This window comes from Podarcis filfolensis, assembly GCF_964270895.1.
Source record: "Podarcis filfolensis genome assembly, chromosome: 8".
Lineage (NCBI taxonomy): Eukaryota > Metazoa > Chordata > Lepidosauria > Squamata > Lacertidae > Podarcis > Podarcis filfolensis.
This window is the reverse complement of record NC_139611.1, coordinates 39383461-39410690: the sequence shown is the minus strand read 5'-3', so window position 1 is coordinate 39410690 and position 27230 is coordinate 39383461. Positions and strand designations below refer to the sequence as shown.

Sequence of the window (27230 nt, the reverse complement as noted above, 5' to 3'; positions counted from 1 at the left end):
GGCTGAGAAGGGACAGGATTTCAGCCCTAGGCACTTAGCTCTTAAGTCTGATGCTTTTAACCACTACACCACACCACCTCTCTTGTTGTGAATAGCATTTTGCAGTTCATTCCCTGGTGCTACGGATTTGCAGGTCAGCTAATAAGCCAGCTGCGTCCTGTGTCCCTTGCAGCCTAGCAATATAAGGATCGCTTGGGTGGGGGAGGTTACCCTCTGAGCTGAAGTGCTTTGCCCAGTGGCTTGTGCCTGAAAATAGCACTAGCTGCCTTCACTGACTCTACAGTCGCTGACCTGCTTTCTAAATCCCTGTGAGAGAGGCCGGCTGGCCTCTGCAACAGCACCCTCTTCAGGTGAATCCTGATAATGTACCAAAACAGAGGTCCCTTTCCCACTTCCTTTCTTTGGAGGCTGGCTTTGGAAAGATGCAAGCAAGGAATGAATGAAGGTATTTTGGCCAAAGAAAGCATGACTGCAGCAGAAAGGAGCTGATGCCTCTGCTGGCGGATGACGCTTTGCTGCCGTCTCCGAGGAAGCTCCTAGCACGACTCCAGAGCAGCCCAACTGGAGCCTTTACCTAAGAGGTAGGAATGGGCAAATGACAATTTTACTTTCTCATTTTTCCAAACCTAAGTTCAGTTTTCCACATTGCTGCATCAGTTTGCAATTATATTTTTAAAAAATATATATATTTTAAAAACATGAAATTCAAGCCTATTCCCCCCTAACCCATTTTTGTATGCAAAGTATACACATTTTTGCAAAAAACAAAACCAAACCCCAATGCAATGCATTTTTTTGTACATTACTTTTCTTCCTTTATACATAAAAATGTAAGGGAGGTTAAATGGAAGTGGGAGGTGCTTCACACAGTGGTTTAGCAAGTCACACTGTGAAGCGCCTCTTCCCTCCTTTAAAAGAGAAGGGGGCTGGGAGCAAACTGGTGCCGGTGGGGGAGGCAAGGGGATGGGTGAGGGGTAAAGGGTGGTCAGGGGTGGGGGAAGGGTGGCTGGCAAATGAGTAGGCAGAGTTGGCGGGCAGAGCAAGTGGGGTGGGGGGGAAGCCCCTAATATCAATATATACATTGACTCAAGCCTGCACACAATGCAATGTCTGCACACATTACTGGGCTGGGCAGCTGCGGTGCAAAATCCAGAGCAGTGCAGATTTTGAAGGGTTTCTGTGATAAGCAAAGGCTGGGGGGACAGCTGTTTCCATTAACGCCCCCCCTTCCCCAAGTTTGTTTAGGGTGATGTTGATTTCCCCTCTTTTTGTCTTTTTCAGTAAGGCAGAACCTCTGCATTGCAACAGTATGTTAGACATTTCACTTGGCAGCAACAGCTGTAGCACAGTGACTCATGAAGCAGAGATGGGAGGGGAGTGTGTGTGTTTGTGTGACAAGCATCGATGCCCCACACAGGAATCCGCCAGCAACTGACCAAGGATCCCATGTCACAGCTGGTGACGTAAGATCTGCAGATCTTGGTGAGAATCCCGAGTCCCCATTCCTCCGTGTCCTGTTGTGACCCTTAATATTAACACCGCTGCTTCTCTCTCTGTGTGTGTCAGTTCCTGCCTGGTATTCTGTCCTCCCACTTCAGATGCGGCAAAGCTGGTAAGTGTACGGAGATTTCCTGCAAGTCCCCACCCCATAATAACCAGCGCATGCTCTTCCTGGCCCATAACACTCCTCAGCAGATAAACGCACCTTTCGGAATGAGTCAGAGGAGGAAAGCAAGTCTCAGTTATAAGGGTGTTTCCCTCCCTTTTCTCTCCTTGTTTTGCAGTGCCCTGGTGACAAACAGGGAAACTGGAATGAGCAACTGTGGGTTTTGTGTGTGAGCCTGCCTGCTGAGGAACTCAAAGGTGGCATGGGGACCGGTATGAGTAAGGTACAATCCTTGGGGTTCATTGCAACTTAGCAAAAAGTGGGAATGGGGGTGGTAAGGTAAAGAAGGTAAAGAAGATTCCACCTAAACATTAGGAAGAACTTCCTGACAGTAAGAGCTGTTCGACAGTGGAATTTGCTGCCAAGGAGTGTGGTGGAGTCTCCTTCTTTGGAGGTCTTTAAGCAGAGGCTTGACAACCATATGTCAGGAGTGCTCTGATGGTGTTTCCTGCTTGGCAGGGGGTTGGACTCGATGGCCCTTGTGGTCTCTTCCAACTCTATGATTCTATGATTCTATGATTCTATGATTCTATGATTCTAGGTAGTATTTTATTTTATTTTATTTGTTGCATTTATATCCCATTGTTTCCTCCAAGAAGCTTAAGCTGGCTTACATGGTTCTCCCCCGTTCATTAAATCCCCACCACAACCCTGTGGTGTAGGTTAAGCTGAGAGGGACTGGTCTTCAAGGTCACCCAATGAGTTTCATGGCTGAGTGGGATTTGAACCCTGGTCTCCTGGGTCCTGGCTGGACACTTGGCCAACGAGACTGCACTAGCACGACTGGGGCTGATGGGACTTGGTAGTCCCCCAAAATCGAGAAGGGACCAGGTTAGGGAAGTCTGCAGTGAAGCAATTTATGTCAAAGAAATAAGGCTCAGTTTGAGTGGTTGTGGAGCAGCTGGTGGAGCAGCAGGGCCGCACCCCAGGGCCAAAGTCCAGTCTCCTGCCCTCCCCCACCCATGACGAGGATGGAAGCAGCAGCAAACAGGCACTGTATGCTGGGGCTGAACCGGCTTGATGCTGGCCATCCCAGTGTCCTCCCTTCCTTTCCTTTTTAAAAACACTTTATAATCTTGTGGCAGCCAGGTAGGCATGTTGACGTTTTTATTATTTTTACCTTAAAAATTGGCTCATTATTGTCGGGCATGTGTTAACACCGCAGCAGCAGCAAATTCTAATTATCCATTAATGTGGCTGTGATTTAAGTGAGTCTGAGCATGCACACCAGGCATAGGAAAACTTGGCCCTCCAGATGTTTTGGGACTACAACTCCCAACAACCCCAGCTAACAGGACCAGTGGTCAGGGATGATGGGAGTTGTAGTCCCATAACATCTGGAGAGCCGAGTTTGCCTATGTCTGATGCACACTTTCGTATTTTTAATCGGGTGGCAAAACCGACTTTTTGGTGGCTTTTTGCTTAAACACAGGAGTTTTCAAACTGTGGACCACCAGTGGTCCAGAAACTTCACTCAGGTAGTCTTTCAAAGCATGTCTGCATTCAGTAGTCATATTGATTTTCAATTGTATGTTTATTGCTTCTTTCATTAGAAATTCAGTTTGATTGATTGCAAATTGTAATACAATAGTATACAATGTAAAAAAGTAAACACTGAGCTAGTGTGCTCAGAATGTCCGACCAGGACCTGAAAGACCAGGGTTCAAGGAACTGAAGCTCACTGGGTGACCTTGGGCCTAACCTACCTTACAGGGTTGTTGTAAGAATAAAAAATGGAGAGGGGAGGACCATGTTAGTCACTTTGAGCTCTCTGAATAAAAAGAAAGTGGGATATAAATGCAATAATAAATAAATGAATAAATGAATAAATGAATGAAGCAAGCAAGCAATAAAAATACAATTAAAAACCATGCAGTATCGAGCACAGTGTATCACAACTGCTACAACAGACATGGTCCTTGGTGAGCATGGCTCTAACGTATCAGGGATGCAGAGGTAGTTGTAAGCCATGGAACAGCAGGGTAGAGGGAATAGAAGCATTGATTGTCAGCTCCACGACTGAAGCAGCACACCTGATCATCGCTGTAAGACCATTAAGTCCATTGTGTAAATTTATCCACCTGCTCCACCGAAGAGCACTGGATGGAAGGATGAGCTGAGAAGCTGCTAGTTCAAATTTTCATGACATAAGAAGATCCCCATTAGATCAGGCCAAGGGCCCACCAAGTCCAACACTCTGTCTTCACAGTGGCCAACCAGATACCCCAGTTGGGAAGTGAGCAAGCAGGACCTGAACACAACAGCACTCTCCCTGTTTGAAATTCCCAGCAACTTATTGTTGGTAATTCAGAGGAATACTTGCCTATTGCGAAGAATTTACAGTGGCCCCAAGCAAGCTATATTCCCTCAGCCTTCCCTGTCTGCAATATTAACGATAACAACAATGGCCTACCTTGCAGGGATGTTAGAAGGATTACTAAACTATTGGTCTGTGTTTCCAGAGAACTCTCAACTCCCTCCAGTTTACCTTTCCCACTTAGTGAGCTTTCCACCCCACTTACACTTGCTGCAGCCTCCTGTTTTTATCAGAAGACATTCAGCAATATTGGTTGGTATTCTTTTTAACAACAACAACAACAACAACTCACTGAAGAACTATTTGTTTAACATGCAGCTGGGTGCCTGGCAGTGGGATCAGTTTACTGCCTGTACAGGAAAAGTCACAGCTTTACTGAATTAAAATTAGATCCTCTGACCCAGATAAAAATGCCTGCTCAAATCGGAGACTGCCGACCTCCCTGTTTCTGGATTGAAATAATTGCGGACAAGAGGTTTTCTCAGCTGGCTGGCTCACTTTCCTGCAACAGTAGGCAGGATATTCAGCAGAGGCAGGTCTATTAGGGCAAACGGGACACTGTCCCACCAAACTCAGCCTGCTCCTACTTGCCTGCATTCCTACTTCCAACCAGTTCAAGGAGGGTGGCCCTGCCTGTCAGCTTCATCTTCCTTAGTCTCAATGTTGCCCTTGTAGAACACAGCAGGGAGGAGGATGGGGGCAAAACTAGTTGGCTGAGTTGGCTCAGTTGGTACAGTAATTGTCTGCATCTGCCACTGGCTCTGGCTCCACCTACTGTTGGGCTCCCTGTCTTACACCCTACCAGCTCCTATAGGCACCACCCGCCATGGAGGATAGCTCATTGTCATAATGCTTTCTACAAAATCTGACTTGTTCAGGTCCTAGTCTGACACTCTAACCACTGTACCACACTGCCCAAGTTCGTTTTGTTAGGAGGCAGGCGGGGAACACAGCACGTTGTAACTGTTCTTTGCTCTTCAGAGCAGGAGGAAGGAACGAGAGAGAGGGGGCCTGTTTTGTTCAGATGTCTCGAGCTAAGCATTTAAAAATAGCACCTTCGTGTGTGCCTGCCCTGGATGCCGTCTCTCGTAGTGGAGTTGTTTGGAAGATCTGCGCTGGCTGCTATAGAAACGCAAAACAGAGCCATGGCGTCTCTGGGCCACAGCAGACCCTTGCTGCTGGTGGGAAGCCAAGCCGTGTCTGTTTGAAAGGTCACGCCGGGAAGGCCTGATGTTTAGGTTGCCTGGCGCTTTGTGTGTTCCTTGTGAGGCTGGCAGTGGGCAAAGGATTCAGAATGCTGCTTTTTAAAAGGCACCAAATCTATGCCCAAGTCCTAGAACTGAGCTCACAGTCCTCTCATAGGAAGCTGAGATTATAGATAGATAGATGATAGATAGATAGATAGATAGATAGATAGATAGATGATAGATAGATATAGATAGATATGCAGAGTTGGATCATGTGTGCATCTAGCTCTGGCTGATCTACACTGACTGGCAGCAGGTTCCCATGGTTTCAGGCAAGGAGCTTTTCCCTGACCTACCTGGAGACATGGGCGTATCCCGGGGGGAGGGCAGCTGCCTCCCCCCAGATCAAGTAAAATAGTAGAAATACTTAACTAACTAACCAACCAACCAACCAATCAATCACATCAGTTCTGCCCCCACTAATGAAAGTCCTGCCCTCCCACAAAAGTCCACTCCCCCCCAAAAAATCTGCTACACCCATGCCTGGAGATTCTGAGGGTTGTATCTGGGACCTTCTGAATGCAAAGCAGATGTTATGCCTCTGAGCTACAGCCCTGCCCCTCAAATCTGTTCAGAATTCTCTCCTCTCATGCTTTCTTCATTTCAGAAGCCAGGTTTGGGGACTGGGAAGTTATTGCAATGGTTAAAGAATTGGGTGGGGAACGGAGAAGAAATCCATGTTGGTCTACTGCAAATCATTCAGTGATCTATTGGTAGATACTGGTCCTCATTCTGTCCACCCTTAGTCAGCTCCAGGGGATTGACCTGTGCTCTGGGAGAAGGGATTGGGGAGGAATTTATTTCCATTCACATTTAAAGCTGAACTTATCAAATTCGCACTTCCTGAAACAATATGAGAACAATATAAAAATGAATACATTAATGGACATATACCAAAATGCATTATGAACACTTGCATGCAAAAACATGTATGTGACTCAAAACTGGGTGCAAAAATGTGCCAGGAGAAATTCTTCCCCAAATGAGGAAGAATTTCTATGAGATTTTTTTTTTAAATGAGACCATTCTTGCAGAAATGTGGAGAATTGAATTTAAGATTGGAAAAATGAGAAATGAAGAGAACAAAAATAGGCAGATACTTCCATCTCTTTTCCTCTAAAAAACGTTACTGTTAAGCCTACCCAGATGCATAGAAAGTGTGAATTTTAATAATTATTTTTAGTAATTTAACTTTCTGTATGTTTTAAAATATTGTAATATTTTCTTTTGTTTTCTTGTTTTATCTTTTTGTAAACCACTTTGAGGTTTGCTTGGTTTTTTTGTTTTTACAATCAATTTTATGAAATAAATAAAATAAGCCCAGGAGGATCTTGTTCACAAGGGACAGCGCCTGCAGCACTAATTATTTTTCTTGGCTTATTTTCAGGTTGTAGGGGGGCTGTACCTTGGAAACATCAGGGGTAAGTGTTTTTCAAACTCTGCCTGTCTCCTAGCAGATGTTTATTATGATCAGTGTATGTGGCCTCTGCTTCCTCCTCCTCCTAGAATCTAGTACAACTGTGGAATGATGAGCTGGTTTCATCTTTGCATGGTGTATGTATTGTTATAGATTTAGGAGTATTATTACTTATCCCCACCAAGACCAGGAAGTGTCCTACTAACATAGATTGATATAATGCAAGGGAACCATGTGTTTCACAAGGCATATGTGCCATTTTAACATACAGGTAAGTTCTGTGCCATTTTGAAAAACAAAATTTCATTTTATGGTTTAGCACTGCTTTTATTTTGAGTTACATATGGGGCGGGGAGGGCACAACAATATTTTCAGTGCTTCAGTGCTACTGAAGTTCTCACTCTGGGCCAGCAGGGGGATACTGTAGATAGTTTTCACTCAGGTCCACATATGCAAATAAGGGATTGAAAGTGACGTTCAGTGATTGGATAGTTACAGAAAGTTGTTACAGTTGCGTTGTAGTGGAGCTCTATATAAGCAGGCTGGCTGAACCCTTCAGTTAAGTTCAGTTCAGTTCTGTTCTGGCCTGTGAATAAACAAGAGCTGTTTGAAGAATCGCTGTGTCGTCTGATATGTCTACCCACTATTTAACACTAAGGGTCTTAATCTGGGGCTGGATCCATCCACATGATTTAATGTTATAAAGCAAGAGTGCATGTTCATAATTTCTTCATAGTTAGTTTAATCTGTAGTTGTTTATTTGCATAATATATACACCGCTTATCAAGTGCTTTCCCCAAAGGGTCTTATACATACAGTATTCGAAAAGAGAGAAAACAAGAACAAAAATGCAAAATAAAAATCACACAACAATTTATGGTAACAGCATTAAAAGCCAACCAGTCCCCTTGCAAACACGTACACACTAGAAAAAATAATAATAAAATTAGCCCACATATTAGAATCAACAGATTAGAAGGTGGGGACAATCACAAGACAGAATGCCTCCTGTTGTGAATGGGAAAGACTGAAGTTGCTCCTAATATATGTGTGGGTGGACTGCTGTGGTTTAATTCAACAGGAGGTGGAGAAGTGGATGAACAGCTAAATAGTGTCCACATGTGGGCAAATCCTTGCTTAAGAACACAAGGACCAAAGTAGAAGCTACACATAAGTACCAATATCTTTACTTGAGGGAGGTTTTGCATTGGCTGGAAGGGAAAGGGTCAAGTCCTCCATAGCACTTTTCTGGTGATAAATCTGCAGCTTCCAGAGGCTGCTTTTCCCTTAAAAAAATGGGAGAAAGTTTACACACATCTTTCTATGTAACATCCTGTTTTGGTCTTTGCTGGATTAAAGCAAGGGTTATGAACTAATGCACCTTTTTATTCATCTTGGATCTTAGAAGTCTCTCTTTCTTTCCAGATTCTGAGGACAAAGAGAACTTAGTGAAGAATGGGATCACACACATCTTGTCGGTGCATAATAATGCTAAGCCTGTGCTGGAAGTGAGTACGGAGAGGAGATCTGGAGCATCTTGGATCATAGCAATAAGGAGGAATCCAATTACTTAAAACATGACAGCTGGAAAATATGTAAAATGCTTTAGGGACCCCAGCTGCAGGCCATTTGCCACCTTATTCATTCATATTTCTTTGGCTTCCCCAGCTAAAATGTGAATGCATGAAGGTAATTATTTCTGTGGTGAAGTTATGAAATGTCACAAGCCAGTAGAGGGCAGTGCAATTACAGAAATGATTATGCCAGGTTTCCCAACCCTCCCTCCCTCCACATGCTGTGCATTAACAGATCTTGCTTTCAGTTGTCTTGTAATGCCAGATTTGTCTAGTATAGGGATGGGGAATCTGCATCCCTCCAGATGTTGCTGGACTACAGCTTCCATCATCCTCAACCACTGGTCATACTGGGGTGCTGTAGAAAGAATGCAGTTGGTCAAGGGAGCCGTGGACTCAAAAAGGTTGAGAACCTCTGGACTAGATGAACCTCAGGTCCCTTCCAACCCTGTGATTCTATGATTGGCTAGCATTTCTCCAATTTAAATGATAATAATAGTGGTTTTTTTTGTTGCCTCCAGGGCTAAAAGCAACTTAAGGTAAAGGTAAAGGGACCCCTGACTATTAGGTCCAGTTGTGGATGACTCTGAGGTTGCGGCGCTCATCTTGCTTTACTGGCCGAGGGAGCCAGCGTACAGCTTCTGGATCATGTGGCCAGCATGACTAAGCCGCTTCTGGTGAACTAGAGCAGCGCATGGAAATGCCGTTTACCTTCCTGCCGCAGCGGTACCTATTTATCTACTTGCACTTTGACGTGCTTTCGAACTGCTAGGTTGGCAGGAGTAGGGACTGAGCAATGGGAGCTTAGCCCTTTGTGGGGATTCGAACCACCGACCTTCTGATTGGCAAGTCCTAGGCTCTGTGGTTTAACCCATGTCCCATAAAAGCAACTTAAAACATAATAAAATGTGGCACAGTACAAACTGCTTCTTATACTCCCCCTCCTCAGCTCTTTAGCCCTCACTTTGGGTTATGGTTTTGCTGTAGGCCCTCCCTCTCCAGCATCTTACAAAGTTACGTTGGGGACTTTTTTGTTCAGATAAAATGGAATTAAACATGGCCAACGACCAGGGGATGATGGGAGTTGTAGTGCAGCAACATCTGGAGGGCCAGAGGTTTCCTGTATCTGGTGTAGGCAATACTGAGCTAGATGCGCCAATTATCTGACTTGATACAAGGCACCTTCTGATGCAGCTGCTGCTAATAGCAGTTTATTCTGCTTCCCTGATGTTTCCTTACCTGATAATTTTCACACTTTATGTGATACTTCACATAGCCAAAGAACCACTTCTGGAAATCTAACAGCTGTTCAGTGCTCATTTCTGTGTTAGCTGTTTCCAGGGCCACATTAACACCTTGAATTTAAAGCATTGTGATGCCACTTTAACAGTCATAGTTCCACCAAAGAAATCTGGGGTGGTTTACTAATCAACTCCTCTTCACAGGGAACTCTGAGAATTGTAGCTCTGTGAGGGGAATCAGGGTTCCCCTAACAGCTCTCAGCACTTGAACTAAGTGAATTCCTTAGGGCAAGCCATGACTGTTTAAAGTGGCATGATAGCACTTTAAATTTATAGAATAAATGTAGCCTAAAAGACATGTTAGAAATCAGGATAGAGGCACTAGCATTGTAACCAGTAAAACTAATGCAATAAACCGCATGACTGAATACAGCTGTAGAGAGTTGTGTGTGTGTACTGATGGTGTTGGTTTTGGGTGGGTGAATTTGCCCAGGCGATACATGCTGCTTTGCTTCCCAAGAAAATACAGTATGTATTTATTTTGAAAATGAACTCCATGAAAGCCATTTTCTTGGTAAGAGATACAGACTAATGTCATCGGGGGGGGGGGCGGGAAATCAAATGCAGGGAGCAAAAACCGCTCACCAAAGCCGCAGCTGCTTGGACCGCATCTCTGCAGACTTGCCAGACAGATGGCAAATGGGCGCAGAGGTCTTACAACATGATGGAGTGAATGAGGCCAGGGAGAAAAGGGGAACTGGAAACACACGGGTGCATTGAGCAATTTGTCACTCTGGCAAAAAGAATTGCAGAGTCAAGCTCCTTTCCCATGCCTAGCCCTCCAGCAAATGCTGAGAGAGTGTGCATGGGGGTGGGGTGGGGGGGTCCCATCTCTGGTAGTGAGCAGGGGTGGGAGGAAGCTTCAGTGGAGAATAGTAATTAATCCTGATGTGTATTGTTGTGTGATTGCCTGGGAAGGATGGGGTGGGGTGAGGACAGGAGAGGGAGAGGTTAGCAACTGCCTGGAAGATTTTACTGTTGCAAACGTGTTGCAACACTGTCCGCAAAAAGTATTTTTGATACTAGCGGTGTTGTCTCCCCCCCCCCTTAAAAAAAAGCAACAACCTACGTATAGATGAACCAAGTTGGGAATGACTTGGTCCAATAGAAAACAATCTGAAAATTGTGCAGCAGCAGCAGGTAGACTCAAGTTGGATGAGGTCTCTGCTCTGTGGTGTGCTTAGCTTGATGGTTAATTTGGACTATATCAGTCCCCCCTCTCTTTTTCTGCATCTGAACATAGGAAGCTGTGATATGCCAGCTCAAACCATGGGCTTCTCCAGCCCTGTATTGTCCAATTTGGCTGGTGGCAACTGGTCTTGGGAAGAGAGAGAGAGCTTTCTCCACAGTCACCTGTCACCTGAGGTCCTTTCAGCTGGAGATACAGTGGTACCTTGGAAATCGAATGGAATCCGTTCCGGAAGTCCGTTCAACTTCCAAAACATTTGGAAACCAAGGCACGGCTTCCAATTGGCTGCAGGAAGCTCCTGCAGTCAATCAGAAGCCGCGGTAGCCCCATTGGACGTTCGGGTTTCAAAGAACGTTCACAAAACCGGAACACTCACTTTCAGGTTTGCGGCGTTTGGGGGCCAAAATGTTTGACTCGCAAGACGTTCGGGATCCAAGGTATGACGTTATTCAGGTTTCACATTTAAGCTGATTTGGTGCTCTTGCACAGCAAACCTGTTCCACCATAGCATTAGGCTTATGGGGATGAGAAAAGTGATGGGAAGAAGCAGTGGAATGCCTGGCATATTTGCTTGACAACGACATTTAACTGTGATTTCTGCATTGCAGGGGGTTTGGACTAGATGACCCCTGGGATCCCTTCCAAATGTACAATTCTATGATTCTAACCTCCCTGAAAACAAATAGGAATGAATGCTCAGCAAGCAGTTGATGTTGCTTAGCGCCCTCGCAGACCTAGTGCAAAGAGATCAGGGAGGGTCAATGCTCAACTAACAGGTCATCTGACAGCAACCATCTTCATTGGGGCTGATTAAAGCATCATAAAACAGTGAGCAAGGTTTTATGTTTCCTAGAACTCTTCCATCAGGCTGGCTGCATCTGATCAGAACTCTTCCATCAACCTGGTGCAGAGGGCGTAATGCAGATTTAGGGCATAATTACTTGTTATGCTGGGGCTCTGAAAAGGGAAAGCATCATAGGGGCACAGTTTGAAGCAGGGAGCCCTGGAGCACCTCAATGATCCAGACTTACAAATAGTGCTGTTTTCCATAGTGCCACAATTATTATTTTTCAAATGACAACATTTTAGAGTTGTCCAACAGAAGTACCCCTGAACCTGGATGGGTTACTATGTCTGCAAATTTTACCCACTTCTGTGGGTAATAATAATAATAATAATAATAATAATAATAATAATAATAATATGCCTCTTATCTGAATGGGTTACCCCAGCCACTCTGGGTGGCTTTCAAAAGGGGGGAAAAAGTTGTGGCCATGTTTTGATTCCCCAGTCGTGCCTGGTGGTGGAGGGAATGAAGCAGAATCTGACCCCAGAGCTGGACCAGGTAGTCTCCAATTTAGTCTAAGCCAACTCAAGCTTATTTTACAATGCTGTGGTCTGAACTGAATCTCGTGGTCAGTACACATTTCTAAAATGGAGCTCCAAGATAATGAGTTGTTTGGCTCTTAATCAGATGAGGTTGTGCTAAGTGCAAATAACAAATCTGAGGTTACGCTGAGGACTATCACAGAACAATAGCAGATGTCCCGCCATTTGTTTACTGTGCTGTGCCTCCTGCATGAAGTGGAATGCACAAGTCCCTTGTAAAGTTTGTCTCTTTTTTCACAGGACATGACCTACCTCTGCATATCAGCCTCAGACTCTTCGAATCAAAACCTGTAAGTTCTCTCAGGGTTTTCAGCCTGTATACAATGCAAACATGCTAGCTTTCCTGGAGAGCAATCCTGTTTTTCTCACTTGTTGTTCATCAGAGAAACCGGTTTTGTAATCAACACACTGATCCATCTTATGTTAGTGCATGGAGCAGAGATGGGAAAGCTCAGGCTGGGCCCTGAATGTGGTCCTCCAAGCCTCTCCCTGGCCATGGCCTCATTTCCTTAGACCACATCATTCACTCATTGACTCTGCTTGAGTGCTTAACCTCGAATTTGTCCTTGAACTCTGACACTGCCCTTCGTTTCGCTGAATGGAAGACAGTGTGAAAGTGTGTAGAAACTAGCTGTCTGTAAAAAAGGAAAATTCACATTTGTTGCTCCACCCACTTTTGCCTCCAGCCCTGCCCATCACTGGCATGTGGCCCCCAGAAGGCTGCTTAGAAGGCAATGTGGCCCTCAGGCTGAAAATGGTTCTTTACCCCCAAGACAAAGCATGACCTGATCTCTTTTCTTTTATGGGCACAGGATTCAGTGTCTCAATGTCAACTGAAAAGCTACCCCCTCAGATGAAAGGGCCCCTTCCCTGAGCTAAAGGTTCCCTCTGAGGGAACTGAGAAGCTTGACAAGAAAGTCCTGCTCCATCAAGTTTTTTTTGGGGGGGGAGGAGAGGGTGTTTTGTTTATTCCCTTCCCTTCTTATTTCTTTTTCTTTCAATCATAACATGCCTCTAAGCAATGGGCCACAGGAAGGAAGTTTTGCTCTTAAGGGGTTATTTTCTGCACATTGCATTAGACTCTGAATTTCACAATCCTGGTGAACTTAGAAAGGTTCCCCCCCGCAAGAGTCCAGATGAGACTGGGTGACTTGGAATGACCCATAGTTAGTGGGCTGAAAGTGGGGGTTGTGACCCATCACCACCCACTCTTGCTTTCCAAGAGGGTTTTAATGCCACACCTGCAAGAACACAGCCTTGGTGATCTTAACCACAGCCAGCGTGGTGTTGTGGTTAAAAGCGGTGGACTCGTAATGTGGTGAACCGGGTTCACTTCCCCGCTCCTCCACATGCAGCTGCTGGGTGACCTTGGGCCAGTCACACTTCTCTGAAGTCTCTCAGCCTCACTCACCTCACAGAGTGTTTCTTGTGGGGGAGGAAGGGAAAGGAGATTGTTAGCCGCTTTGAGACTCCTTAAGGGGAGTGAAAGGCGAGATATCAAATCCAAACTCTCCTCCCCCTCCTCTTCCTTGCAAATTGGTCCAGAATGATGACCGTACCATTTTGTACATTCACAAACTTGCAGTGAAAGAGTGGAGGAAAAACCATGTGGAGATGCTTTAACCATTCTGGTCATGAGTGGAGTAGGGCAGATAAAGGGTGCTATGTCTGATTGTGATGGAAAAGACCCACAAGTAGCCTCTGGCTCTCACACTTCCTCCTCTTCCTCTTCTCCTTCAGCCCTACCACCAGGAGACTGGAAGCTTCTCCCCCGCCATGTTTGTTGTGTCTTCCAAACTGTGGTTAATCTTAGCTATAGCTTGTTTGAGACTAGACAACTTCCAACCAGGTGTTATCAAACATTTTATAATTCATGGCACAGCAGGTGCTACTCCTGTAAGAAGAAGAAAAACAGAGAAAACTACACACTGCTGTAGGGTCATTTATTTATTTTAATAATGCATGTACCACTTAATATGTATTTGGGTAAAATAGGAATGCAGCATGAACTGCATATCGTGGAAAGTTGCTTGTTTGCTATGCATCTGGACATCTCCTAAGTTGTCATCACCTAATTTTACATGATAGTTCCTGAGATCGAAGAGTGGGTTTTTGTCTATGCTGAGATACAATTGGGTGCCATTTGGAATCAAGATGGTGGACTTGAACCTTTCAAAACTGCACTGATTGTAACCACTGATTTCAAAACTGAACTGATTTTAACCAAGGATTTCAAAACTGCACTGATTTTAACCAAGGATTTCAAAACTGCACTGGTTTTTTGGTTTTTTTAGAATTCCTGAGCAACAATGGGTATGAGGTTGCTAGTATATCTTAAGATCAGTTAAAACTGTCCATCTCATCAGAAAAACTCACTTAAAATTCCTGAAATAAAAAGTGTGTGCATCCTGCAGAGAAGAAAATTTATTATTATTACAACAACAAGAACAGCAGCAACGAGTGGTGTAGTGTGAGTAGCCAGCTCCCGAGGCTGTGGGTAGGGGGTGGGTAGGAGGGAGGGAAATGGACAGAGTACGCATGCGCATTCAACTGCCTAATGGTGTCAACATCATCCAGGATATTGCATCCTCAGAGATAAGAAAAGAAGAGTCACTCTGTTGTATGGAAAGGTCACTTTCTGATTCTCATGGAGAAGCCGTTTTCAATGGAGCCCAGGGACGAAAGTGGGCAGCTGTATTGAGGCAGCAATGGGTATTGAAATTTTGCACCCCTGGCAATGTTGTGTGCGGGACAACTGCCCCATGGCTCCCCCACACTACACCACTGGCAGCAGCAACAACAATTCTATTTTGACTTTTAAATAAACAATTCTGCACTCAGGATCTAAAAATAGATTACCAAATTGAGAGGATTCATTACCTCGTCATCCACTTCTCATCAGGCCAGAGTGAAGAAATCGAGAAGGGGATTTTACAGTACCTGAATGTTATTTCTGTGAATGGAAACACCTTTTGTTGAGGTGTCAAGGACCTGGGATGAGTCTCCTTTTTCTCAGCATGCCTCAAGTTTACCAGGCTTATCATCAAGCAGGAAATCTGACTGCCACGTACAGTGTTAAGTGCCTCTTTACTGGCATTGCTTCTGGCGCTGCCCACACCTTTGTTTGGTTTCATTTTTCTTTCATTTCCTTTTCGTAAGTGAAGGTCAAAGGAGGTGCTGTCAGTTCCTTTGCCAGCATCAAAGGAGTGGCACTAAAGGGTGAAAGGGAAGGGGGAGGGGCAGGAACGTGCACAGATCTGACTGTAGGTGTGGATAACTCTCAGTGATGTGATGCAGTGATCTTGTGCCCCTTGTGTGCAGACTTAGGAGGGTGCAGGCTTGCACAGATGCCTTATACATGTTGGCATTGTCTCGGTAGACAATGGAGGAGTGTACTGCCTGCTGTGGCTGTAGAGACTGATACAGGACAGACATGTTTTGTTGCATCTGGGGCAGACAAAGGCATTTAATTGTGCTGCTGCAGATGCACCATGGCATTTCTTCTCCCTGAGCTCCTCACAGTCATTCCTCGTCTGGTCACTGCTATGGATACACGACCTGTCTGTCTGTCTCCAGGCACTGCAAGGGATTCTCACAGGGCAGGGTTGATGTTGCCAGCCTTCATGTCACATTTGCAGACATCTTTGTAACATAGAGTTGGTCTGTCAATGTGCCTGGAGCCTGAAGTCAGTTCCCCATAGAGCACGTCATTGGGGACTGAGTCTTATACTGCCTAATTCTGTCTTATACTGAGTCAGACTGGCGGTGGCTCTCCAAGGTTTCAGACAGGGGTCTAAAACCTGGAGATGCTGGGATTAAACCTGGGATCTTCTGCAGGCTACTCATGTGCTCTGCTACTGAGCTACAGCACTTCCTTTCTTCATCCGACCATCAATCCATCTATTCCAGCAGCCACCTTTTCACCAACCAGATGCCTCTGGAAAGCCTACAAGCCTCTCCTGCAATTGCGTTTGGCATTCACAGCTATACTGCCCTTCTCTAGGTTCTATTTAGCTACCAGCACACCTATGAGCCACTGATAAGCTCATCTCCTCCATGAAATTGTCTATTTCCATTTGAAAGCCATCTAAGTTCTCCAGATGACCAGTTTATTCAGCATTCTTCCTGAGTGGCTTGCACAAAGCTAATGCAGAGTTTAGATTTGGTCTGGTCTTTAATGAGCATACATTCTGATATGTTTGCAGGGCGGTTATACGGCAATGAACGTTCATCTTGATTTGTTTGAGGGGTGTTGTTACACCTTCCCATTAGTCATTCATTCATTCCATACTTTCCAGTGCATTTCCTTGTCACTTTCAATCTGTCCTGCAACATACTGACAATATGAAGTCAATTTCCACCATCACATCAAGTGGTAGTGAGTTCGTGAATTAATAATAATGCATTGTGTGATGAAGGACTTCATTTAGTTTGTTTAAGATCTACTCAGTTGGATGACCCTGAGTCCTAGACCAAATCTACACCATAAATTTAAAGAAGTATCATATCAATTTAAACACTTACATTTTCCTCCAAAGTATCCTGGGAACTGTTGTTTGTTAGGGTGCTGACAGTTTATTTATTTATATTTTATTTATTAAATTTCTATGCTGCCCTTCATCTGAAGATCACAGGGCAGTTTACAATATAAAACACACAATATAAAGCACGTCAAAGCAAATTTCTGCTAATAAACACATTTTTACATGCAGTTTTTACTCATTCCCACATTTCGGTGAGCAATTTCCCCTAATTTAATGCATCTTTGTATGGTATTTTCATTAATACCTTCATTTATTTGCACCCTTTCCCCTAATATATGCATTTTTGTAAACATTATTCCATTGGAGAACTGCATCACAAAATTTTGGATGAGTAACACTTTTTGAAGGATAGCTGTGATTTGGTTCTCATGCTGAATCAAATTTCACCTTCATCTCTAGTTCAGGGCAAACAATTCCTAATTTTTCTTCTTTGCTCTCAGGATACAACACTTCAAGGAGTGCATCAAGTTTATTCATGAATGTCGGCTACACGGAGGAGGATGTCTCATTCATTGGTGAGCTGCTTTTCTCTGTCTTTCCTTTTCAGGATGGGGAGCACACTATAATATATGTATACAGACATTTATATATCTCTGGAAACCTGCTGGCAGTCATTCCTAGGCTATACATACATACTCGACTGATCTGGCTCCCTTAACCTTGCAGGATGATTTTCATTCAGGCTTGAAACAATCGTTGTCTGAAAAGTGGCAGCGTTATGGGTTTTTCCATGAGTTATCTTATCTTCATGGGAAATGAAATGGCCTGAACAATACTCAGGCAACACATTGCAGATGCTGAATGCCAAAATGATCTAGGTTTAACCTCAAATAACATTTTAATTGACAGAGCACTTCAGCCATCTTTATCTGCTCTCTGTTCCAAAACACCACAGAGCCTTCACTCTGGTGCATTTAAATGCTGTTATACTAGCTGTTTTGGAGGGGAGGTTTCAAATAATTCCCTAATGTCAACGTAAATGTCCCTGTGAATCAGGAGAGGAAGATTCAACAACTCATGCTCTTATGTATTGCTCTTCTCCTCATGATATACCTAACATTTTTACTAGAAATTCCAAGGACATTTGGATGCATTTTATGCTTCCAGATCACAAGGCATCCACCTCTTCCAGGATGGCTAAATACCTACCAGGGATGAATTTTAGCAAACTCACAATTCTGTTCCTGGTGTTCTACAGTACAGTACATTTACTAGTAATTTTATTGTTATGGTTCTCTATTTTGTATGGTTTTGTTTTATTTTATAAATTTGTATTTTTTGAATACTGGTCATTGATCATTATAAAGAGATTGATTGATATACATACATTTAGGTCACGCAAATTTGCTAGAGTTTAATATAGGCTGAGATAGGAGAAAAATAAAGGCTGCAATCCTATCTATGTATACTCGGAAGGAAGCAGTATTGAATGTAGCGGGACTTCAACCACTTCCAGGTGACAAATTTATTGAGCATTCAGCTTGATTTGTTTGTACAAAGTTTGCAGGGAGGTTAGGTGACACCCGGTAGTCACTGAGAGTCCATTCGGATTAGTTTGTGGGGAGGTCAGATGTTGTTGCATCAAGGAAACATTATCCCACACTTTTCTGTGCATCTTCCTATTCCTTATTGCAAAGAGTCTTATTTTTTTTAGGGGGGCTGATTTGTTGTGCGGAAGCTCCAAATAAACTTCCCTTGCACAACCTGAATTTGCTGATATGTGATTCAGTCCCACCAGAAAATAGCAACAGCCTGGAAGCATCCCTGGGCTGTGTTTATACTCCTGTTTGCTGTGCACTTACGTGATTCCAGTGCTGGGTTTTTAATCCATGCTCACACAACATTATCCAAAATGCATATGTATCTCTTGTTCTATGGTACTACTGTTTGGCACTGTAGTTTCTCAAACAAGCGACTCGCTGACTGCAGTCCTTAAGCTGTTCCTAGTTCATTTCTTGCCATGAGGTAAAGACATCTTTGCTCTGTCAATGCTCCCTGGTGTGCACACAAACAGATGAATTGAAGCTGGTGCTGATGTGAACCCTTGTAAGGGGGGAGGGAAGAGGTGTGAAATGCCTGGGGGACAGGGAACAACTTTGTTGAGCTCTAAGATGGTAAAGTGAGCATACTTTTACTTTAAGTGGACATGGATAGGATTGCACTGTCAACAACCTTTTGCTTTCCCCCAAAGCTGGATGTTATCGTTGGAATTCTGAAAGCACCAATGGCTTGAGCTAAAGAAGCAGGTCTTGCTTTTGTTCCGTTCAGCTAGCACTGAAGGATTAGTTTGGCATGCTGTTGCAGCTTTTAGCTACCCCCCCCCCAAAGGATTCCTTATGCAAGCTGCAGCAAATTTATTTAGATTTTACAAGTCAGTCAATGTATCATGTGGATTGTGCAGAAACCATCTGCAGAAGGTGGGGCTGGAGCGTGAAGATACCCGCTGCCTACTAGACACACTCTTCTATTCTGCCTCCTTCATTTTGCCCCATTCTTTGGATCCTAGCCAATGGCTTCATTAGCCAAGCAGAGGCTTCAAAAGGGCGATGAGCCACTCCACTCTCACTGTCAAATCCACTCCCAGCATCTGTCATCAACCATGTCCATCATTTCAAAGCCTTTTCTCCCTGCTTGTCTCTCATTTTGATAGCCAAGAGTCACACTAAGATCATGTCAAGTTTTTATACATGTAATGGTTTTTCCATATATATATATATTTAATATATATATATATTTAATGCCCTTGTTTTAACAATATGTTAGGACCCACCCTGTGACTGCCATTTGTTTTAACTGTTTTCAATGCTGATTTTTAAATTGTTGCAACCTGCCCTGGCACCTGAAAGTGAAGGGCGAGTCGGGAAATTAATACCACTACTACTAATAATTCTGAAATTGCTTTGATATGCTCCATGGGAAGTGAGTCATAAAATTAATCAAATAAAAAAAATGTTTAATCTGTGACCTCTGCCTTTATGGCATTGTAAATCTATGTTGTTGATGCTGTGGGTTCTGTCACATGGCAGTTCATGGTGGAGTCCATTTTTTGCAACATCCACACAACAGTGCACCCATCATAAGGCCATCCCATATCCTCCCCTTCCATTTCATCTGGATTTACCCTTTCTGGAGTATTCTTTTTCTAACTTACCAAATTTCTGGCAGAAAAGGTAAATGAAGAAATAATATTGCTTGGTATTTTGATGAGGATGATGTCATATGGACACTGCAAAAAAGCTTGCAGGCCTGAGTAGCACAGAGTCCACAATAAACTGCCATTAGAAGTAATGAGAACAGGCTTTTTAAGTGATGGCCCCTTGTCTGGGCAATCGTCTCTTGAGGGAGATGTACCTGGCACCATTTTTGTCAGTCTTTAGGCACCAGGCTAAGCCCTAACTGTTTACCCAGCCCTTAGATTAATTAATTTTGCCTGTTACAGGGGTGCTCATCTTTTAGTGGGGTGGATAGGACTTGTCCTTATTAATACATTGCCGGATGAGCATTTTATATATTTTATATTGTTGGTGGTTTTAATTTTTCCTAGTTTTACATTGCTGTTATATTTTAGCTTGTCAAGTCACTTTGAAACTTTTAATGGTATAAAGTTACTGGTAAATGCAATAAACAGCAACAACAAAACACAGTAACTTTAAACTGTTGTAAGTGACTCTGCATATTACACAGGGAGGCACTGGACGCATGGGCTAGAAATCTCTAAATAAATACCGTAAATGAAGACTCAAGGATTTTGAAAGCTAATAATAAAGTCAAGAAAATATGAAAAGCCCTGCTGGATTAGGCCAGAAGTCCATTGAGTCCAGCATCTTGTTGCCATAGTGGTCTATCAGATGCCTATGGGAAGGCCACATGCAGGACCTGAATACATGCAGAATCTCTCCACTTGTGATCCTCAGTAACTGGTATTCAGCAGCATACTGTCTCTGAAAAAGGAGGTAGAATAGAGCTGTGGTATTTAGCAGCCATTGATAGCCTTATCCTCCATAACATTTAGGTGGCAAAATGGTACTTGATAAGAGGGCGTCCATCTTGAATTCTATGATACATGAATGCTGTAGTACATGTACAAACTTGGGAATATGTCCAAGAGTGGAGGGAGCAAGACTTGGGGGTCTTGCACAATCCTAACATGGGTTTTCTTCACTCCTGTTCCTAACTGAAAACATTGCTCCTTTATTTCTGCTCAACAGCTTAGCTGGAGTGTCTCGCAGCACCACCATCCTGGTGGCCTATCTCATGACGGTCACTAACTTTGGCTGGGAAGAGTGCCTGACAGCCACCAAAGCTGTCCGTTCTTATGTGAGCCCCAACTTTGGCTTCCAGGAACAGCTTCAGGAGTATGAAGTCACTCTGCTCAAGGAGGTAAGACTTCATGCTTCTGGTCTACTAACCCAGTTGGCACTTCAGAGCAACATTTACAGGCTCATGTCTTCAGAGATAGCTGAAAGTTAGCTTTTTCCTTGTTCCTCTCTCACACACAGTGATGAGAGAGGAATCAGATTCACTTTGCACTGATAGGCAAATCTCCCTAATTCACATTTTCTGAACAATACTTGTACCAAAATACAGCCATCCTTCGAAGGTGTCCTGGACCTAAGCTGATTGTTGAAGAACAGTGAGACAGCAAGTGAAAGTACTTTTTCTTTGCAACAAATGTTTTTCCCCCCAGTGCCCCAAGGAAACCCAGTGTGAGCATGTCTCACAGCTGAGACTGTCCGCAGGTTCCTCCTGACTCCCAACATTTATGGGTCTAGTGCCCTGTGCTTTAACTTCCCTTCTCAGAAAGTTGTTGCTTTCTTTTAAAATAAAGAACCTCCAGGATATTCTGAGAATATCCCATGCTGAGGAGTGGGCTGAAGGAGGGTGGAAAGATGAGGTGGTGCTGCACAAGAAGGCTTTCGGAGAAAAATGTACCACAGTTTGCAAAAACTATTTGAGCCAGGCATTCCCCCAAAGGGCACAAATTCAGCTGATTTGGGCATCCCCCATGAATTCAGCTGACTTGGGCATCAGGCATGACGCCTCGCAGAACAGAACATTTCCCCAAGGAAGGATGTTTGGTTGCTGAAGATATGAACTGGCCCTTTTCACTCTACGACTGTTTGTTTTGCGGCATAATGCAGATCTGTTCTATGTGAAAGGGCAGGGCTGGGAAACCTCAGGCCAGAGGGCCTAATGTGGCCTCTCTATCTGGACCTCGGAACTCTCCCCAGACCATATCCCTGTCACACTAAGGGGTGTAGTGGTAAATTGTGCAGGGTCCCTTCATGATAGTCATACACATTATACAACCTTCTAAGTTTATGCAACAATCTTATAATTATACAATAATACTAATAAGGGATGCATTGAAACAATCAATGCAGATCCCTGTGTTGTATTTCAGCTAGATCTACTATTTTCTGTGCACGTGTGCGGGCAAATGATTTGGACCTCGTGGTTTCTGTGCTCCTAAATACTTAAGCTTTGGAACATACAGAAGAACTCATTGTTCTTCCTGAGCGCCATCTCCAGAGTGACCCTAGGAGCCAATCCTCAGTGGCCGACTCCCCTCCTTTCACTGTGGCACCAATCAGCACAAAGGATGAGAATACTTCTCAGTAGCTAAAAAGCTCCCCTTTTATGCTGATTTGGTAGCCATAGGATGCTGGAGACAGGGACCCTGCCTGCTGCAGAAATAGTAACGGGTCCATCCCTGGTTGCCTTTGTAGTCAGCTTGTAGGCTACCAGGAGGCAGAGGGTGGGTTGCAGAGAGCAAGAGAGGGGGTCTGCAGTGCACAGGTCTGCTACAGTGCAGTCTCGGGTTTTGTGTGGGCAGGGGAGCAGTGGTGGGTTGGAGAGCAAGAGAAGCAGTTTGCAGGGGCCTGGTCCAGTGGAGGAGAGAGAGGAAAGCCCATATTCTATTGTAATGCAGTGGCGTAGCATGGGTTGTCAGCACCCGGGGCAAGGCAAGTAATTTGTGCCCCCTAACCCGTGGATTTGCGCCCCCTAACCCTAACCCCCAGATGTTGCGCCCGGTGCGGCCGGCCCCCCCTGCACCCCCCACGCTATGCCACTGTTGTAATGGATTGATTTGAAGTCACTTCTGCACCAGGTAAAGTAATTTTTAGCCCCCCAATTCCCCCCCGACCTGTCCCTTATTTTACCTGACCAAAGGTGGCAACCCTGACCTTTGATATGATTGAACAGGGCTCCTCTTGTCTCTAGAAAGTGGCAAGAACCACTTTCACTTTCAGTTCTAAATGAAAGTCACTCTGTGCTGCAGCTATATCTGTGGGCAGAGACTGCAAGACTTGGGTGTGGAGGACTGATGTTCTGCTCCACAGGGCAAAGCCAACCAGCTTATCTCTGCAGGACATACTGGCACTGAGACCTTTGCCAATCAAGTGCTTGATGGCAGTATTGTGTGCCACACCCAAGTCTTCGCTTTTCTAAGCCCATTTCTTTCCTAGCTCAACTCTGACACCCTGCCAAAGCACTGCACCTGCACATACAGCCATGACTTCTTCCTCCAATGACCAATTTGGCAGTTTATGTATTTAAAATATTTTTTGAGGCTGGCTTCCAACTGACAAGCATGTTCACAGCAGCTGATAAGAGAAATAAAAACAGCAATATCATTGTGCTTACCCTCACTGTGAAGATTTCTAGGGACAGGTGCTTCCCTTTGTTTGGTTTTCTTGGGAAGGAGGCTACCGGTCCTGGTGACTTTTTCCCCCCTGCTTTGCAATGTTTGAATTATATTTACAGGTACACAGATTGCATGTAGGTGGAGACACAGCTTAACCATTCCAGCAGACAGCCACTGTTTCCACCACTCCCTTATCAGATATCCAGGAAGAGAGCCAGAAGCCCAAGCTACTTGCAGAGCCCTCTTGTCTATATGGCTTTCTTAGGGTTGTCGCCATTGAAATTAATGGCCATGGCTTTCAGTGGGTAACTGAGTATGGGTATGCTGCCCACAACCTATTTTGCAGAGAAAGCAGAGAGTTTAACATGCAGAGGTCCTTGAACATTTTTGGGTTCAGGGGCACATTTGGAAATCTAAGGAATTGTTGTGGTTGCACCACAAAATACCCATTTCACAGAAGAAAAACTAGCAAAGCTCAGAACCTACCAAGAAGCAGGCAAAGCATCACCTATTCAAGAAACAAACAAACAAATAATACACATTAAAAGTATCTCTAGAAAACAGGCAACTTCCCTGAAAGCCAAAGACTTAGTAAAACAAAAAACCAAGTCTCACGCAGGGTGCAAGCAAAACAGAGTCCTCCACCCACCCAAGCAGAATGACGCTTGACTTTTGCCATGAATGCAGGATCGGTTACTTTGTGGCAGTTTGGGGTTATGGATCACATTGTTTACTTGCAAGTCCTTGATAGGAAATAAACCAAGTTTCCTTTTTACTGTGTGACTAGCTACAGCATTGCACCTCCGCCTTGAAACAAAACATTGCATGCTTTCCTGATTAAAAGAATAAAAGTTGTGCATTAGATTTCCATGGCCCAGAGGGCAGATATATTATTACATGCAATCTTTTAAAAAAAATCCCACTGGAAGTCCCCCAATAGGCTGGGGGTAGCCCACTTAAGGACATGAATGATCAGGGGACCATTAGCATGGCTGTGCGTGGGAGGTGGCGCTCACAAGGGATCCTCCCAGCGTGGGGAATCAGCTGTAAGGGTTATGTATTCATTATTTCCTAATTCTTTACTCACATGGCTTTAGGTAAGTTCCTGCAACTTTTATTCTGAGTTGAATTGAACACACATGGTGTGATTTCCCTGCCCCCCTGTTTAACTAGCTCAAATGTCTTGCTCAAAACCAAACAGCAATGACTCTGCATTTAAAACACAGCTGCTGCTTTTTCAAAAAAAATTTTTTTTAATTGTCATATTTTTGCACAGCAAGTAGACAAGAGAGGAGGGGAGAAAGAGGAGATATTGAGTAGGATACTAATAATAACACAAGGCAGGGGATACAAACCAGAGAAACTGCTGTGGGCAATGACATCCTCTCCACTTAGGTGGCTATTTGAACAATGTAGTGAGAATCCATTTGCAAAATAGACTACTGCATTCACTTGTCATTTCATCATAATTGTATAAGGCCAGGTGCTTCTGACATACACCTGTTAGGCCAGTCTTCCTCATCCTGGTGCCCACTGGACACTTAAGACTACAACTCCCACTGGCCCCCAGCCAGTAGAAGCTGATGGGAGTTGTAGTCCAAATCATCTGGAGAGCACCAACTTGGGAAAGGCTTCACTGTGCCCACTGGTTTTACCTGCATTGCCTGCATTGTCTTTGCTCATCCTTCATCTCTTATGCAGCTTCTCCGGGATTTTGTCTTGACAGTACAGGGCCTGGATTCAGCAGGAGTATGGCAAGAACCCACTCAGTGACCAAGAGGACTTGCAGTGCTTACTTTCCCAGCAAGAAGAGAAAGTAAACCAGCAGCAAGGTGGACTCAGAGAAACTAACTGGATCAATGCCCCGAGCCAAACTAGCTCTCAGCCACATACTACCTATGACAGCAGCTGCAGCCACAGCCGGTGGATGAATAGATAGCAAGAGCTCATTAAAGACTTGGAAGAACTCTGCCTGTTATCTCTTTAAGGAGAACACAGCTTAGTTATTCTGACCCACGGTGAGGAGTGAATAGATCAGCTGCATCTTGGACATGTTGTGGGTGCAATCGGCATTGCTCAGTGGTTCAGAGTCAAACTCACTCTATTTCCCACCCCCGCCTCTGCCACAGGCTTGTTGTATGGCCTTGCTAGGTAGCATCTGTTCTCTCTCTTTGGGTTGCGCCCCTGGTAGTTGGGATTAGCACAGCCATTGGGGGCTTTCTGAAGTCAGTGAGAGAAAGTGAGATGATGGTTTAGAGCCAAAGATGAGGTTTCCAGGAAGAGAAATTTGAGACACAACAACATTGAATCTAGCATGATGAGCAGATGGAAGTTGACTGGCTCATTGGTACAGGGGGTGCTTTCCCAAGTGACGTGGAGGGCTTTTGGCTTGAGTCCAGGCATTTTCATTTCTGAGGTCCTCCAGACAATCTGTTTATTGAGCATTCAATCTGATTACACAGAGCTTAGGTTATATCCAATCTTTATTGAGTATACATTCTGAGTTCTTTGCAGGGAGCTTATACCACAATAAACAATCTTCCTTATTAGCTTGCAGGGCGTTTACAAATCTCCTTGTTAATCGTTCATTAACCACACACTTTTCAAAGCATTTCCCATCACTTTCCTAGCAGCAAAAAAATCAGTTTCGTTTTCTTTTTTTAAGTGGATTTGTTGCACTAGGGTGGCAAGAGGGCTTTAATCCAACAGGGCTTTAATTGCACAGAACTAAATTTCCAGGACATGCTTGAATCTTGCAGTGCTTTTCATTCAGAGCCAGCAAAACACCAGCAGCTTGGTGTTAGCTATTGTGTATTATGTTGCTGAAAGCCATATTCCAAAATACCAATAAATATAAAATGCACTAGAAACAATTCTTTCTTTCTTTCTTTCTTTCTTTCTTTCTTTCTTTCTTTCTTTCTTTGCGATTTCCATACTGCTTAATATATTTTAAAATATCTCTAAGTGGTGTACAGCAAGTTATAGAATCAGAATTGTAGAGTTGGAAGGGGTCCCAAGGATCATCTAGTCCAACCCCTTGCAATGTAGGAATCTTTCATCAAATGTGGGGCTCAAACCCATGACACTGAGATTAAGGGTTCCATATTACAAAAATATACAGTTATCATATGAAAAGTTATATTAATACAAAATTACTAATAAATATAAACTGATATCAGTTCTTTCACATTTGGACATACCCTACCTCTCAGCCTCCTGGCTGTCACCTGGAATGCCACCCACTCACCTTGACTCTCACCCAGTGCCCAGGCAAAATCTCAGCTCTCCTAGAGAAGTCTCATGCAGAAAAGGGTTGCCGATGACATCACCCTAGGCTTGCTTTTTAATGGGCAGGCCCAATGTGGATGGAGATTCCTCAGGCTGGCCACTGCTGTGTCCCATTAAATAGCCAGCTACACTCTTCACATGCAATTCCATGTACAGTAGGTTTGTTGAGTTTCCCAGGTAGCCCCAAGAATGGGGAAATCATATTATTTATGATTCAAGTTTATTTCAGATTCAAAGGTTGTGGAAAGAATATTGGCGTTTTCCCCCTGTCCCTAAAATGGTTTCTATATCACTTAAATGAAAACCTCAGTTTATTTGTTATTTATTCCAACAATTTCCATACTGCTTAACACTGTAGTTTTTAAGTGGCATGCAATGAAATATAACAGTGATCGAATCATTTAAAATATTACCCAGGTCAACCTTACTTTCTGTGCATTTGTGCCAGGCACAAAGCTTGATTCTGTTTCAGCAGATAATTAAAGGTCTTTCCAACTTTGCACATATATTCCTGCTAAATGTTTCTACCAGCAGACGTCAAATCACATAGGAAATCCCATCTTCTATCTTATGCTTTGTGTGTAGCTGAAAGCTACAAATTATCAGTTGAACAAATGTTTCAAACTTTTTACTTTTTACTTTTATTCTA

The 27230-nt window shown here is 43.9% G+C and overlaps 1 protein-coding gene across 2 annotated transcripts; it reads left to right on the top strand.

Moving 5' to 3' along the window:
- Positions 1–400: 400 nt before the first annotated feature.
- On the top strand, positions 401–26166 carry LOC310768368 (dual specificity protein phosphatase 22-A-like). 2 transcript variants are annotated; one of them, XM_083626381.1, is made up of 10 exons: positions 401–581; positions 1282–1482; positions 1567–1612; positions 1785–1889; positions 6618–6651; positions 8073–8155; positions 12341–12390; positions 17085–17159; positions 20853–21024; positions 25020–26166. In XM_083626381.1, exons 4-10 carry the CDS (start codon positions 1869–1871, stop codon positions 25230–25232), a joined length of 648 nt encoding a protein of 215 aa, XP_083482507.1. In that variant the 5' UTR covers positions 401–581; positions 1282–1482; positions 1567–1612; positions 1785–1868; the 3' UTR covers positions 25233–26166. The 2 variants fall into 2 exon arrangements, with proteins under 2 accessions (XP_083482507.1, XP_083482506.1); XM_083626380.1 differs by lacking the exon at positions 401–581 and having other exon boundaries at positions 1478–1612.
- Positions 26167–27230: the final 1064 nt, after the last annotated feature.

Coding starts and splice junctions, on each gene's coding strand:
- LOC310768368 (XM_083626381.1), top strand. CDS start 1,869: ATGGGGACCGGTATGAGTAAG. Junction 6,652..8,072: donor GTACCTTGGAAACATCAGGG/GTAAGTGTTTTT, acceptor CTTTCTTTCCAG/ATTCTGAGGACAAAGAGAAC. Junction 8,156..12,340: donor ATGCTAAGCCTGTGCTGGAA/GTGAGTACGGAG, acceptor CTTTTTTCACAG/GACATGACCTACCTCTGCAT.